This window comes from Rhinatrema bivittatum, unplaced genomic scaffold (assembly GCF_901001135.1).
Source record: "Rhinatrema bivittatum unplaced genomic scaffold, aRhiBiv1.1, whole genome shotgun sequence".
Lineage (NCBI taxonomy): Eukaryota > Metazoa > Chordata > Amphibia > Gymnophiona > Rhinatrematidae > Rhinatrema > Rhinatrema bivittatum.
The window spans coordinates 152,845-169,869 of record NW_021820738.1 but is presented as its reverse complement, the minus strand read 5'-3'; the positions used below and the strand labels follow the sequence as shown (position 1 = coordinate 169,869).

Here is a 17,025-nt window from a genome sequence, read left to right as displayed (position 1 = left end):
ATAATGTCACCCCACATTGCATTGCTAATTCATTCTGCTATCTACGATAAATACCATTTACAGTAAGTACAGTAAGCAAACTTGCTTTTCTCTGGATTAATGGTCTTGTAGGTGTGGAATTTCACCACCTATGCAAATGAGAATTGCAAAATTTTGCTAAGAAATTTTTCATATGTTCCCAGTAGTGTCAACGTGTGGTGGAGGTCCCTGATCTCAGGGCTACACTGGTTTAAATTAGCAACAACGCTCAGTAACAGCTTCTATTCCCACCCCTGGGGGCAAAAGCCATGATGATGTGAGGGGCAAGGGGCTGCCCTTACTCCCACCCCCATGTAGGTCCAAAATGCATAAAAATTAGCCCTGTCCCTATAAAAAAAAAATCCACCAAAGCCCTTCATTGGGTCTCCCCCATCACCAGGGAGGCCACAGATTAGTGGGCTCCTTCTCTGTAAAGCTTACGGAACAAAAAAGATGACAACTCAATGAGATGTAGTAATCTTTTTTTCAAAAACTAGCATATAAAGATAACTTCACACACTGATTATACCTGATTTTGAAATAATCTGAGCTCAAGGCAACTTACAATTCAGGTACTGTAGTTATTGCCCTGGCCAAGTAAATTTATAATCAAATTAGTACCTGAGACAATGGAGTGTGAAGTGACTTGCCCAAAGGCACAAGGAGAATCCATGGGAGAAGCACAATTCAAACCCTGGCTTCCCTGGCTTGTACCCTGCTACTCTAACCATTAGGCTGCTCCTTCAGCCTTGCCTTTGTCTATTAAGTTTTATTCAATTTCTGACCTAAAATATCAGAAGTAAAACATTAAATGAAACCTGTAAAAGAAACATTAGGGCTACAAACTACTGACCTTACCCTAAACCCATTTGGCTGCAGACCAGCTGACTTAGTTCCTCCTGCCACTCATCAGCACATACATGGTAGTCAGCAGCTGACCTGTGTATCGTCAGAAATGGTGGGGAACTCACACTTTTCGACAGGCTCACTGGAAAAAGATGAAAGACATGCATTTTCATATTCCTTTTTATTTGTTGAAAAATAAAGACTTTCATAATAATGACACTATTTCTTTTTTATTCCACTTAGTTCATAACAATTGACTGAGGTATATTAGTTAAATTCATATTGGCACACACCGAAGTAGAAGGACAGTGATCACCTAAGCGCCATTGACCTTGTGCTCATTGTTCAATGTGCTCTACTACCATGCCAGGCTTTGTATGGTCTCATTCAACTACCAGTCAGCCGGTAGTTTTATGTTCATGCACCGACTGTAATACCTCTGGCATTATTTAATTCAGTGCCCGTACGATTTGTTCTATGTAGGCTAAACGAAAAGAGCGGTTCGTATAGTCTCATAGAACTTTGCAGCTGCATCAATATGCTGAAATTCACTGCTCTGCTAACCTCACAATGCTATCGTTTCCAACATTCATTTCAGGACTTGACATGAGCAATTTTGTTACAAAATTTTGGAACAAGTGTTTGTACCTATAAGAGGGGAAGATTTTCAAGCCATCTCCAATAAGCGAGAGCAATACTGGATTTTTTCATCAGAAACTTTGTCAACTTTTGGTTTGAATAATCACATAGATTGGTACTCAATTATCTAAACCTTTTTGAAAGACATTAACTTTTAGAAAGCCACACAGGTGCACATATATGCGCATAAGTCATTTCATCTATTGATCAAGTTATTTTTAAGTGCATATAAAAAGCAATTTTCAAGGACTGGACCTCTGATTATAAGTTTCTGCCTTTGGTGCTGAGATACTTAACGAGAGAGTGTATGATGGACCTACATTTATAAAGATATAAGATTTTCAATGTATTAAGTATCTCTGTTGGGATTTTTTTGTTTGTTTGAAATTTCTTTCCCCATGTACTTAATATTTAAGAGCTAGTGGTTTTGGTAACCAATTAAAAATAAATACATAAAATGAGCAAATATGCCAAAAAAAAAAAAAATCAGCATGGATAGCTGGAAAAATCCATTAAAAAAAACCAAAAAAAACCCCCACAACTGATTTCTGATGATCTGCAGTGGATTTTGCCCAATAACATCATCAAATTTCATTTGCAGACAATAGGAAAATGTGTAGAATTCTGCAAAGGCAAACCAACTGAAATTGGTTCAATCTCACATCTCAAGTGAGCAAAGCACACTTAAAGGCAAATTTTAATAGCCATGTGCATCCCAAAGCCGGGAGATATGTCGAGTATCTCAGATTTTAAGAAGCACCAGAGTACGTGCACAAATGGTATAAACAAAAAAGGGGCAGGGCACGGGCAGGACATGGGTCCGGATATGTAACATGAAATGTGCACATAAATATTTGCGTACACAAGGTGCGTAAGTAATGAAACAAAAAAAATAAGGCTAGTGAGCGGGCTCTTAAGGGCTGGAGATAAAAGGGTAAAAGGGAGGCATATTAACTAGGGGGGTTAGGAAGTCCTATCCTTTACCTGGGCAAACTGGGAATGGACTGGAGAAACCGGTAATTGTGTCGGTGTGCATATCTAATATAATCCCCCCACTTACGTGGTAGAGTTGGCACATGTGTGCATATAAAATTGCACATAAATGTACATGCGTGCAGCTGATGTTATATCATATGCACGTATGTTGTAAAATGGCCTCGAGCTGGCATACACGTATATATATACGTCTGCGCAGCTGTTTGAAAATTACCTTCATAGGTAACAGGACTCTTAGCAAGAACTGAATATGTGATTCAGATACAAAAGTTGTATCTTTTAAGCCACAGCACCAAAGATACTTTAAGTTCCCTTCAGCCCTGCATCCTTAGATGCTGCACATAAGAATGTTATCCAGTGATCTGATCTCTGCTCATTGACTCCAGGGCTGAATATATATATATATATATTTTTTTTTTTTTTTTTTTGTTACCTATAAATTAAGATTTTAGTCTCTGTTTTGCCACACAATTCTTCAAACTACAGCAGGTGAGGAGTATTTTAGTTCCATGGGAAGTCTTACCACAGTTCCATTCATCTGAACTATCCGTGCAGTCCAGCTGACCATTGCACCATTCATCACGGAGCACACAGTCATGATTGGCACATTCAAGCTCATCATCTTTACACAATGCTGCCAGGACAGAGAAAAACAGAGACAGATTTTAAAAGCAAATTCTGATATCAGACAAACTTTAATATCAGCCATACAATTCTAAAGAATTTGTTCTTCAATCACAATTCATACTTGTTGCCTTTAACTACACACTGTTTTCTTTTCTCAACTTGACTACTGTTTGTTTGCTGATCCTCCTGATTCTATACTTTCACACTCTGTTTTCTGCATTGTTCGTAATGAAATTCTGCTGTTCTGTTCTCTCTATTCCAGTTAAGTTTCCTACCATGTCTAAACTCCTACTACTTACAAATATATCCATGGAACTGATTCTCTCTCTCACACATCTAGTCCACCATTCTATTACACTTTCTCCTCTCTGTTCACAATCCTGAACTTTTTTCTGTATCACCAGAACAAAATAGGCAACTTTTCATTTTTGTGCATTTTCCAACTCTGGAACCAGTTCCCACCTCAAGATGCTACCCCTAAGTGTTCTCAGGGTGAAACTGAAGTCTAATATCTTAGGGGGGAGTTTTCACTATGATTCTGATCCATTCATCATATAACTTTTATATTCTCTAGTATGTTTATTTTATTTACAAGATATTTCTAAACTGCTTTCATGGCCTTGTCAAGGCCACCCAGAGTGATGCCAATATTCAGTAAGTCAGCGAGTGAAGTTGCCCGGATAAAGTGACCCATATAACTTTAGAAAAATATTCAGTAGCACATATTAAGGTAAAAGTGTCACTGAATATACTTAGTTATCTGTGTAACTTTGCAGTTCACCAGGTTTTTTAATATTGTAAATGTTTTAGCTGGCCAATAGCATCAATTCCCTCCTCCTATTCCCTAAATTTTAATACAGTCGCAGACTGTGCTGCTCCAGATACCCCTTCCTACCCCCAAAATAAAACTAAAACTAAGTGCCAGCAGCACTGAGGCCAGCAGAAGGAGGTAAGAACCACTTCTCCTCCCACTGGTCTTCCTGGGCGCTTTTGGAGATTTGAGCATGGAGATGTGGGTGGGGATTTGGCCCAGGACTTCTTTTTTTTTTTGGTACAGGATAAAGTCTTGAGGATGTGAATGAAGAGAAGAGGCATGGGGGTGGCTTGAGGGAATGACGACTACTACCTGGTGATTAATACCCTTATTCAATAAACATACACATGGTTAATGCGACTCCAATGTTGCTCTTTGCTTCAACGGCAAGAGGAAATGTGGGAAAAAGGATTTGCATTCACAAATAAGCGTGGGAGTAGCTTGCTTGTTGTGGCGGTTACTACCCCAAACCAAATAAGCCTGATATTTCACTTTCAATGCATATCCAAGTAGCTCTCTGCTTCAATGGCAGGGGGGAATGAAGATAAAAAGATTTACATTTAGACAACTATCAACAAGGACTGAATTGCATAGTCTGAGTAAACAAATAACCGTGGGAGTAGCTTGCTGTTGCGGCGGTTACTACCCCAAATCAATCAAGCCTGATACTTCACTTTGAATACATATACAGCACAGCTCACTGGTTCAATGGCAGGGGGAATGAAGAAAACAGGATTTATATTCAGACAACAACCAACAAGGACTAAATTGCATAGTTCTGGGTAAACAAATAAGCATGGGAGTAGCTTGCTTATTGAGGCAGCTACTACCCCTAACCAATTAGGCTTCACTTTGATGCAGCTCCAGCACTGCTCTCTACATCAAGGGCAGGGGTGGAAGGAAATTAGAACAAAAAAGTTACCAATAAGGGCCCTGACTTCAGCGGTCAGAGTAACAGATAAGTATGAGAAAAATACGTGTGAAAGCCTGCTGGGCAGACTGGATGGGCTGTTTGGTCTTCTTCTGCCGTCATTTCTATGTTTCTATGAGATTGGCCCCTAATTTTTTTTTTTATGGTGGGGGAAAATTGGGCACTGCTTGGCAATGCTATGTTTTTTAAAAACATTTTATCCACCTAAATTTAGAACAGTAATTTTTCCAATCTGAGTTAGCTGAATAAAGTTGAACCAAGTCCCCAAAATGCCTCCATCACTGGACTTGGAGGCTTCCTTCACTTTGGAGAGGGGGGATCTGCTGTACTCGAGGGGAGGGGATTGGCCTAAGTGGGGGCCTTCATTCTGCCTCAGAGAGGGTATTAAGGAAGAATATTGCAGCCTACATCCAGCTCTTTTAATATGGATACATTTTGTGTGGTAAATGAGTTATCCAGACAAAATTTGGTGAGAGAGCGGGGGAAAATATAAAAATATCAAGTTTTGTCTGGATAAGTCCAAACGTTAGCTAGACAAACTCTTTGAATATTGACCTCAACATACAAACCAAAAGTATAAAATACAACACAGCCATAAAATCAGTTCATGAAATAAAAATACAATAAAAAATAAAAATCATATCTTAACAATGAAAAGGCAACACAAATCATAAATAAAACATACTTAAACAGTTTATTAGTCAATATGGAAGACTCTTGCCAGGAATACACAAAAAGAACCTTGGATTTTGGGGCTCATCTAACTGTGTGTGAGTAAATTGCATGGATATTTTCTTCTGAGGATATCAATCAATGACAGATTGCTAGCAACAGATTGCTAGAAATGAAGTTACTAATCAGTGCTTTGATAGGGTGCGTCTGTACCTTTGAACATCAAGGTGAAGTAGCTACCTGCTTCCAAATGAACTGTTTAAAGGGGTGAGCAGGCCAAAAAAAATGTTGTGTTGTCATTTGGGGACTGATTTTCATTCTCGTTAATGTTTTCCCTTTTTTGTTTTTTTACATTTCGGAAAGAGTGTGCACTATTAGAAATAGCGCGCACTATAATAGAAGAAAAACGCAACATTTTTTTTCCATTGTTTCATTTTACATATAACAAGAAACAACATAGACAATGCTGCTGACAATGTCTATGTCATTTCAAATGAATGCACATTCCTATTGTTTTATCACCTGATCATTTTACCATCTATAATGTTGACATAGCATATGGATGATCACTTTTTCTGTATGAAAGCAATAACATCCTTCCTCATTCACTACTGTGCCCTCATAATTCTCATTTATCACACATATCACAGCAAGACGTGACCATCATATCTGAATGGCTGGGGACTGCACTGATTTCAGAACCTCAGGTAAGCGATGGGGATGCCTGGTTAAGCCTTGCTTGCTTGAGAGGTGAGAGACATAAGGAGGGTGAAAATAAGAGAGAGAGAGAGAGAGAGGAGAGACATGTAGACAGGGACCAATACAGCAAATCAGAAATATATTTTGGCAGGGACTAGGAGAGGAAAAAATACATTTCCAAGGAAGGGGAATGGCCCGAGAGAGAAAGACACCAGAAAGAGATATAAAATTGGTCTGGTGGGTTATTCTCATCATCATCATCATTTGTATAGCGCATACCAGATATATGCAGTGCTGTACAGAGATGGCAGGGTGATTTTCAAAGCAAGGAACAAGGAGAGGCAAAGGAAAACTGCCATGAATAATAGGTAACTAAGAGGAGCAGTTCAACAGCAATAATAATATTAACAGGGTGGAAAAATGTTATAAGGTATATATAAGAAATATATAGGAACACTAAAATAAAAATAGAGTGGGGTGGATTATATAACATGCACGCATGAGTTCATGTGTGCGCGGTTCCCGGCGCATGCACATGGACCTGCTAATTTTATAGCATGCGCATGCCTATTATAAAATCCGTGGGCCTTGCGCCAGCAGACTAGGAGGGAACTTCCCTACTCCCCCTAAGTAACCTTCCTTCCCTTTCCCCTCTCCACTCCAGTAGTGGAAACTATTCTAAAGATCAAAATTGTAGAGCATAGAGAAAGACATGGTTTAATGAAACACAGTCAACATGGATTTACCCAAGGGAAGTCTTGCCTAACATCTGCTTCATTTTTTTTGAAGGAGTTAATAAACATGTGGATAAATGTGAACCGGTAGATGTAGTGTATTTGGATTTTCAGAAGGCATTTGACAAAGTTCCTCATGAGAGGCTTCTAGGAAAATTAAAAAGTCATGGGATAGGTGGCGATGTCCTTTCGTGGATTGCAAACTGGTTAAAAGACAGGAAAGAGAGTAGGATTAAATGGACAATTTTCTCATTGGAAGGGAGTGGGCAGTGGAGTGCCTCAGGGATCTGTATTGGGACCCTTACTTTTCAATATATTTATAAATGATCTGGAAAGAAATACGACGCGTGAGGTAAACAAATTTGCCCACCACCTGCCCACCACTTAGCTACTCAGCTAAGTGGTGGGCAGGAACTGGTGTTTCACAGAGGAGCTATTTATCCGGTTAATCTAGCTGGATAAGTAGCGATATTTAAACTTATCCCACTTTCCTTCCTTCCCTTCTGCATCCCTTTCTCTTCCAGCCATCCTAACCCACCCTAACCCTCCTAAACAGCTACAGCAGCGCAGGCGCAGGGTCTTTGAACAGATGTAGCTCTCCTTTGAAGAGGAAGTGTATGGATAGTGGGAGGAGTCAGAGCACAGTGACAGGTAGTGCTCCACCTGGTCAGGAGAATCCACAGCTTGCATTGCTATTGCTGCTCTGTACAAATTTGAATTGCACCAGCAGGCAGGCAGGGCCATTCATGGGGTTGTGGGGGGGGGGGGGGGGGGAGAGCGTAGGGGTGGAAGAAACCAGGCAACAGCTCCAGGCCCTGTGCCACCACAGTAACCTCACTCCCCAACATCACTTTCTGAATGCTGGCTGCACATTTATGGTTGAGGACTGATAAGGCCATACCAGCAAACAGCAAAAAAAAAAGGTGCTGTTACTTAGTACCTGCACATACCACCCAAAGAAAAGTCCTGTAAAGACAACCCAAGACCACAATAGTGATAGGCCCAACTGGTCTGTCTTTATTTACAAAAGTTTATCAATAGGATGCGCTCCACAGGAACAATTTAGCAGGAGGAAATGCCAAGCCAAGCCAAGCCAAACCCAGCCCCTTCTTCCTTTCTAAAGAATGGCAGATATGGAGTATTACTAAATGACATTTCTTCAACTTAATTTAAAGCTTAGAAAACTAGAAAGAAAAACAATCCAGCAAATAAAACTAATTTTGCCTAGCAGCTTTCCTTCCATGCCTAACCTGAAGGATGTGAAAATAAAGGGGGTCAATACTTAAAGCAGTTTATCCAGCTAAGTGCCATGCTTAGTTGGACAAACCATGGGATTTATCATTTCTCCCATCTGACTTAGCTGGCTAACATTTTTTCTGGTTAATAAGTTAAGCCAAGTCAAACTCAGGGGTGTTCTGGGTTGGAGCACACTGGCTACGTTAGCTAGCTTTACGTATATTGGTTGGTGCACCCACGCTGCTGAATATCCCAGCTCCGTTAGCTAGCCAGCCATTGAAAATTAACCTCAAAAATAGAACAAGGGAGAAAATGTTAACCCTTTTTTTTCTTCTTAGTTAATGGCTGGCTGACTGGACGCTGACTCCTTTTTTCAAGGATACTGGATACAAATTCACAGTTATTTAAAATGGCTGCCTACAGATTACAATTTCCTAAAATAATCCATATCTGGATTCCTTAAATCTCTTAAGTGCTACATTAAAAATGGGACTTGATATGAATCGTACAGGGACAATCAGAGTGTAGTGGAAGCAGAGCCTGTGCATTTCCTGATCATTCAGCACCAGAGGACACACACACATGTCCTGAGCACATCTTCTCAGCATGCTTGGGGCACACATAGTTACATCTTTCCATTCTTGCAGAGACAATACGGTCAGAGAAGAGAAGGGACCGTCAAACAGACCACATTGCACAACCTTAATTTCCCATCTTAGGGATACACAAACATGCAGGAAGTCATTTGGAAAGCTCAAATTCATTGCTATCTAAGGTTCCAATATACTGTACATTACAAAGCCAGGCACAACCTTAGCCGTAGTGTTGAGATACATATTTTAAAACATTTTAAAGAAAGTCTACCATTTAGTAGCAGTGAAGGAGCAGTCTAATGGTTGGAGCAGCAGGCTGAGAACCAGGGAAGCCTCCATGTTATTTAAGCCTCCATTGCCTTAGATGCAAGTTTAGGGAAATACATGCTGTATCTGAATGTAATTCACCTTGAGCTCTCCAAATTAGGAGAAAAGAAATGATTCTTTTTGGGAATTCTTTGTAATTTAGAAATTCATCATTAAATACTTACAGCAGTTCTTTTCATCCACCTGATCAGGACAGTCTGGAAATCCATCACAGATCATGGTGTGTTTGATACACAGTTTATTGAAAGGGCATTCCCATAAACCCCTCTGGCTACAACCTGGAAAAAGATGACACTAGCTTGAAGTATTACATAAAAATACATACCTACAATGCACGGTGCCAATAATTTTCATCGGTATTTTAAAACACTCGGAGAAAAGAGCAAGTCAAATATTTGGAGATATCTTTTCATTACTACAGGCTTTGGTGGGTGGTACCATATTGTGAGTAAGAAACAAAGCATTCACTGGGTAGCGTTGAGTGAGACCATTATTATCATTATTGTGTAACATTCCAGTGCTCAGACATACACTTGAATCTCTTCTGTAATATAATGGAAGTTTTTCTTCACAGAAAATGAAATAGATGTATTTCGCAATCTCCAAAAAGAGATGGGGGGAGGGGGGAATGATATATTAATTCAAAGAATTATGGGATAAATACAGAGAAGCCTTGGAACAGTAAAGTTGTTGCCAAGTAGGTGCTGTGACATTGCATATGTGATGAATCTTGCAGTCTTTATCACCTTGTGACCTTGGGCAAGCCAATTCCACTAAGGGGTTCATTTACTAAGCATTTCCCCCATAGGCAAAAGTGGGAGAAAGCCTTTAGTAAACAGGCCTTTAGGCCTAGAGCCACTAAGCTACAATGTTTTTTTGCAGGAGAGCTCCCACAATTACAGGGGGTAGTGCAGCATTAATGGGGCCCCTTCTCCGAAAAAACATCACAACTTGATGACATGTTTGTCTCATGGTAAAACACCACAGGACAAAACAATGCGGCTAACAGCCCTTTAGGTGCGATGGAGGCTCCAACCTCAAGGGACCACCATCGCCTTAAAGGGCCAAGCAAAAGAAGAGGTTGAGAGGGGTCAGGGCTGACCCCGGCTCAACCCGGGGCTGCCACTCAAGGCAGCCCTGATACCCCAAAGTCCAAAAATTAGATTTAATTCCATATGCGACGACATTCCCCCCCCCCCCCCAACTCTGTCATCAAAAATAAACAGTGGCCCACCACCCACCTTTCCAAATACTTAAATACTGTCACTGCCGCTCTCCTCCCCCCACCCCATTAGGGAACCAAAAAGGTTGGGGGTATAGTGCCTCCCCTCCAGCCCCCAAATGTATTTAGAAAATCATTGGGGTTCAATGGCACCCCCAACCCTATACCCTGGCACCCCCAAGCACTATACATGCCCCTGACCCCATCGTCCGCAGCCCCCAAACCTTAAAAACCTCAAGACCCTCAACCTGACCTTGCTCCAGTTACATGACAGGAGCAACGTCCAGGGATCGGACCTAGGCCACATGGCCTGGGTACGATCGCCAGATCTTGCCCCACCACATCGTAGGGGCAAGATCAGGTCATTGCCATTTTTCAAAATGGCGCCAACTGGCCCCAGAGTTAAGGGGCACCTAGGCCCCATCAAGGGATCATCTTCGTTTTTAAGTCTGGGGTGGGGTGCCACTGAACCCCAATGATTTTTTTAATACATTTGCGGGAGGGAGGGCGGGCGGCCACAGTTTATTTTTTTGATGACAGGTTTGGGGGGGAGCATCACTGTGCATGGAATTAAATCTTTTTTTTTAAACTTGTCAGGGTCCGGGCCACTCCAAGTCGTGGCCCCATGTTGAGCTAGTGGTTAGCCCTGACACCCATTCAACTTCTTCTTTGGCCGCAGGATTTTTAAACAAATTTTTTACATGGTCCTTAAATGTAATGTGGGAGCTTCTAGACTTGTATTAGGGTCCTCGGGCTCCCGCAGTACATTTAATGATTCCCCAGGAGGTGTTATTATTTTATTGCGGCTGACCACTTTCTCAGTCACCGTGATAAATTATTTATTTATTTATTTATTTATTATTTTTTATATACCGACATTCGATCTGAGATATCGTATCGGTTTACATTCAGGTACTGTAGGTATATTAACATGGAACTGCCTAGTAATGAGCTGCTTTGCATTCATTTGCACTATTCATGCATACAAATTGAATGTAAAGCAGCTCATTGTAATAGGGGAGGAAACCTGGGTCAGGCCATGCAAAATATAATGTATATTTATTTATTTATTTATTTATTTATTTATTTATTTATTGTTTTTGTTATACCGAGTTTCATGATAGGCATCACATCAACCCGGTTTACAAATAACAAGGAGTGTAAAGCTCCTTGTTATTTGTAAACCGGGTTGATGTGATGCCGGGTTGATGTGATGCCAGCTTTTCAATAAGAACCTTGAACTTTAAATACAGTGAATCAGAAAAAGGGAGAGGGAAAGTTACAAAAAACAAGGAAAATAAACTTGGGATGGAAGGGGAGAAATTGAACAGCACAATATTTACATTTCAGCCTATTGATACATTAGAATAGCAAGTGAAAAAATAAGACACACAATAATATCACGCTAGTGCTCTTTCGGTCAATGTACGCTGTTTAACGTGTGTTAGAGCTCTACCACAGTTTGATGCATCTCCCAGATAGATTGTAAGCCTTCTGAGGGTAGGGAAATACCTACTGTACCTGAATGTAACTCACCTTGAACTACCAATGAAAAGGTGTGAGCTAAATCTAAAATAAAAAAGGCATATATTTTAAATACCTATGTTCCTGAATTTAAAGGCCGATGTGAATTATTATGCATAATACTGTGCAGAGAGAAAGCACTCTACAAATGATACAGTTTGTTGAGGACTGAATTACTAGAAGTTGAAACTTACAGAAATTTCTAGTCCAAAGTTATTCATCAATTTTGCTGCATAAAAATATTCACATTCTTTGCTAAACAAGCCTGATTTTGAGACTCTGTGTATCAGGAAAAGTGTGTAAACTCCCTTTATTTGGGTGTTTAAAACCACTTTCCTTTCTTTTATAATACATTATTAGCCATATTACAACATACAGGGCCCTCACGCTCCTCTTTTTCTGATATGCAGCCTCGCTCTCTGCACTGCGTTTGGAATTGGACAGCAGTACACTGAGCAATTGAGCACACTCCCTTGTGAAGTCAGCTCAAACTAAGGGCAAGAATTTAACAAAATGCTTGCCCATGCTTCAGTCACTCCACAGCTTCAGTTTAATATTCTCCAGTGGTAATTTTCTTGTTTAAAATAAGTGCCAGATGGGGGCCAGCAGTGGCCTCCACCTTTCACTCCAGCTGCAATGAGGAAAAGAAAGCAGTTAAAATCACCACAGGCTCTACTCCGAAGTCTGAATAAAGGACGCCTACCTACATAGGAAAAACCCCCCCAGTGTAAACTCACACTTTTGGACAAATGGAGTTTATTTAACTTTACTGATCAGTAAACTTTATTTTAACACTCAAACCTGGACCTGTCTGAGTTATTCCAGCCTCTCACCTCATGGGAAGCACCTAAAGTGCAGCGCACACACTGGTGACCTTTTCTCATCGTCTGGGCCATAAGTGAGAGCTTCTCCCCATATAAAGATTCCCCCCCCCCCCCTTCCAGGGATTAAGAGTCAGCGTCAGATCTAACTTGCTAGCCTGAGCAGCCCCAGAAGATATAAATTAGTTGTGTGCCCTGAGGAGGAACAATCCTCCAAAAAAGGGGTTACATATGCATTCTCATTTATGTGAGTTTGCAAAGTATGTGGTGATGTATACTTTTGGTTATCACATACAATTACATTTTCCCACAAATCTACCTAGGATAACAAGTTACCTATCCCTCCCCCCAACCCCCCCCCCCCCCCAAGGAATGTCATTTTCCTGCAAGGTGAAGGTTAATTCAAACAGCTACAGCCAGAACATCAGCAGGAGCAGCAAAGAATGTAGAGATAAAAAAGAGAAATAAGACCAAGTTGCATGTCCTCCACATTTTCAATCAATTCATATCACTTTGATGCATACTAAAAAGGTGGTTTAACAAATCAATAAACTAAACAGTGAATCTCCGAAGATCTGGAGGAACAGGAAGGCATAAACATCACTGGCATATTGATAAACACTGTATATGCTGATGGTACAGCGCTACTGATGGACCTACAAGAGAAGAACAATAGATATGCATACCTTGTAAGGTCTATGGAATGAGCCTGAAAACCAAGAGAACTAAAATTATAATAATCAGCAGAAAGATCCTCAATAGAAATGATGGAATGAAACTGGAACAAATTAAAGAATATAAATAAAAAAATGGAAAATGTTTAACAAAAAAAAAAAAAGATGAACTGGGAAGGCAAAATATGACTTTTGGTTTGCAAGGATTTTGGTAGATTTAAAAAGCTAAAGAAAAGACTACTGAGGGCATATCTCTTCTCAGTGGTAGCATACAGAAGTGAAAAATAGACTGACAAAAAAGAGATAATAAATAAGATGCATGCATTAGAAATGTGAGGGTATAGACAAATTCTGATGATAAGTTGGAAGGACATGATCTCAATTGAAAGAGTGAATAAGAAGATAGGAGGTGGGAGAACCCTGGACAGAGTCAGGTCTTATATATTTTTTATTTTAATTTTATGTACTGTGTGTTGGTTTTTTTATGTCATTTGTTTTATATTGGTTTTATGTTATTTGGTATTTAATTATGAATGCTTTATTATGTATATTGCCTAGCATTTTCTCTTAGGTGATTAAGAAATGTTATTAAAGACAAAGGTAAATTTGTGGCATGGAAAAATCTGAACTGAACCGAACCTCTCCTTATTTGGAGATGATAAACTGAATTCAAAGTGGCTTACCCCCCCCCCCACACACACACACAAACGTCACTAATAACATAACATGCAGGAACAGAAGTTTGCCATTGTACAGAGGTTCAAACTGAGTGACTGCAATGCTGAAATGGGCTTAATTGAACTACTCAGCCAATCAATCTGTTACTAAGAGGAGGAATTCTGTCTTTTGGAGGCAGGCTTAGCTGAAAATATCCTCCGTGCTGTATATTCAAGCAATAATATACCAGTCATACAGCAACTACTAATCTCTAGTTACCAATGACAATTATGGCGTAAAGGAAGAACTCATCATTGTCCTATTAGTTTTCATTTATTGACATCTTTTGACTTATTTATTATGACACAAATTGGCTGTTTTGGAGACTAACAGTGGCTACTTCTAATGATCTGCTATTCTGTCTTTGAATAGTGGTTCCACAGATTTGACATCTTGCAACTTTCTAAAAGTTCATTCATATGCAGACAGCACAGTCAATGTCTCCTCAAAGTGACTCTAATCAATACAAATTGGCTTCTTAATAAATTAAACATGATATTCCAGGAAAAATGTGTGGAGTCTTGAATGCCATGTCTTTTAAAGTTCTACAAAAAAGAGAAGAAAAAAAAAAAAAGTATGTTCCATTATCATAGTTTGCTCCCCTTCTGGGTTATCCACTAAAAAAGATCCTATTAACATTGGATTTTTGACAAATCACAGAATCTCTGTGAATTATTTACTCGTTGACCTTTTTGCAGAACACACGACTGCACACTGTTTCCTCTGCTTAGAGGTCTGGATAATCATAGGAGATTGGCAAAGGGATTAAGATCCTTTTATTCCAAGGTGGCTGGTTCAAAATCCAGCTCAGTTCACATAAGGTTGAAAGTCACAGGGAGGAAAAATTTCAAATGCTTTAACCTGGGTAACTAGCAGTTACTGGCAGCTGAAAATTATCCCTCTGCAATTAAAAGTACTGAAATTGTTTAACAGCATGGCTATTTTAACCCATGCTGCAAAAGGGTGGCAGCAAAGCAATGGATAAGAATTTTGTTTTGCAGTCCTCATGTGTGCTTTACAGCACTGACTTTGAACCATGAGAGGGTCTTAAGGAGCAAACCTGAAACACACTGGCAGATTTTATAAGCCGCCCGTGGACGTGTGTGTATCTCCCGATGTGTGCACAAGACAAAAGTTATCTGGGATGTATCTGTTGTTGAGGGCAACTTGATGCCTTAAAGAACAACAAAATCCCTGTAAGAGTTTTCAAATGAGGCATTTGTTCCCTTACAGGTGAATTTTAAAAGCCCTGCACACACCAAAAGCGGGAGATAGGTGCACAAGCTGGGCCAATGCATGCCAAGCGGATTTTATAAGCCGCCCATGGGCGGTGTATCTCCCGATGCCAAACGTTTCTAAAAGGGGGCAGAGCATGGGCGTGTGGGAGCCTGGCCAAGAAATGTGCGTGCAAATACCTGCACGTCCTCGTGTGCGTCAGGATCCCCTGCTGCTTAAATGTACTTCCGCTATGAATGGCATGGGACTTTTAAAACCAAATAAATCTAGGCTAGTCGGCGGGCTTTTAAGAGTCGGAGCTAATGGGGGGAAGGGAGGCTGTTAAATTAGAGGGCCTTGCAAGTCCTATCCCTAAACTGGGTGAACTGGGAACGACAGAGAAAATGGCAAACAGCGTCAGCACGTGTCCCTTTGTAAAATTCCCCCACTTTCACGGCAGACGCAGCATTTGCGCACTCGTGCGCATGTCCATTTAAAATTGTGCGCACATGTACGCGCGTCCAGGCTTTTACAACGTGCGCGCATATGTGCATGTACGTTGTACGAAGGACACGTCTCTGGCTGTGAGTCGGAAAACGAGCGCACCTTTCCCGTTACAAATTTTACCCATTTGAATGTTCGAATTCTTGGCATGTGACGGAAAGACTGGTGGTGTACTAAAACATCTTGCTTCCTTTCATAGGGTTTTAGAAAACAATAGGAAACATTTTATAAATTAATACAATTTATACGGCGTCTCAAAAGATTAAAACAGAAACTTCAGAAAGGAGAGAAACACAATATCAGAACTTAAGAGAGAGCCTGGATGAGCCCAGGAGGTCTAATTGTGGGAACTGAAGGTATTCTGTGGCCTACAACAGGAATACAAGGTCTCCGAGTAGTCTGTGGCATACAATAGGAAAAGGAATTCGGCAGACTAGATAGATATTATGGTCTTTATCTACGGTCATATCTGGCTTTCTTTAGCCGGGGGTGTTTTAGCCATGTAGTGACTTGTTTATGTATTTTATTACAATTTAAATTTCTACATAGAGCCTATGTTTCACACTTGTCAGCTTCCTATGGAGGCCTGATGGCTTCTACACCTGTCTCAAATGTAAGCAAGGGAATTCTGGGAATGTGGTGTCATCCAAACATTTTGGGGCAAGGGATTTAACTTTCTACAAAGCCAATTGAGGTATACTACTCCTTTATCCCCTGAACTTGTGCTTTTTGAAAAGGATTTATCCCCAATATTTCTTACAAAAGGGTGATGTTCTTTTTGCATGCAAAGTTTTTGTACTGGGGATGAAAAAAAATCAATATTATGAGTTTGGCGGGAGGAACTATCACCATCTTATTGGCAATGGAGGAATTCTCTACACGTTATGGTAGTTATGGAATCGATGTTAATTGACTCTCAGTACTATTTAAATATACAAGAACAGGTTTTCAAGGGTATTTATTTATTTATTTATTTATTTATTTATTTTTAATTTTTATATACCGAAGTTCTTGTAGGGACTACAAATCAATCCGGTTTACATAAAACGAAGAACTGCTCAACAGAGAGCGGAGCTTTACATGGAACCGAGGAACATATGGAACAGTATAACTGATTGACAATTTAACATAGTGCTAAATAAAGTAATAATAGTTTAACTGGAAATAAATAAAGCAATATAATATTTTATAAAGACAGTTTAACTGTTTAACGTAT

General features: G+C 40.0%; 1 protein-coding gene across 1 annotated transcript in view; it reads right to left on the bottom strand.

The window, feature by feature from the left end:
* Positions 1-17,025, bottom strand: part of LOC115082055 (atrial natriuretic peptide-converting enzyme-like) — a gene marked incomplete at its 5' end in the record, with an annotated part of 217,134 nt that overhangs the window by 49,698 nt on the left and 150,411 nt on the right. Inside the window, 3 exons of the mRNA XM_029586317.1 lie at positions 877-1,006; positions 3,023-3,133; positions 9,297-9,410. Of these exons, the coding sequence (XP_029442177.1) occupies positions 877-1,006; positions 3,023-3,133; positions 9,297-9,410 (355 nt within the window). The remainder of the gene's footprint in view (positions 1-876; positions 1,007-3,022; positions 3,134-9,296; positions 9,411-17,025) is intronic.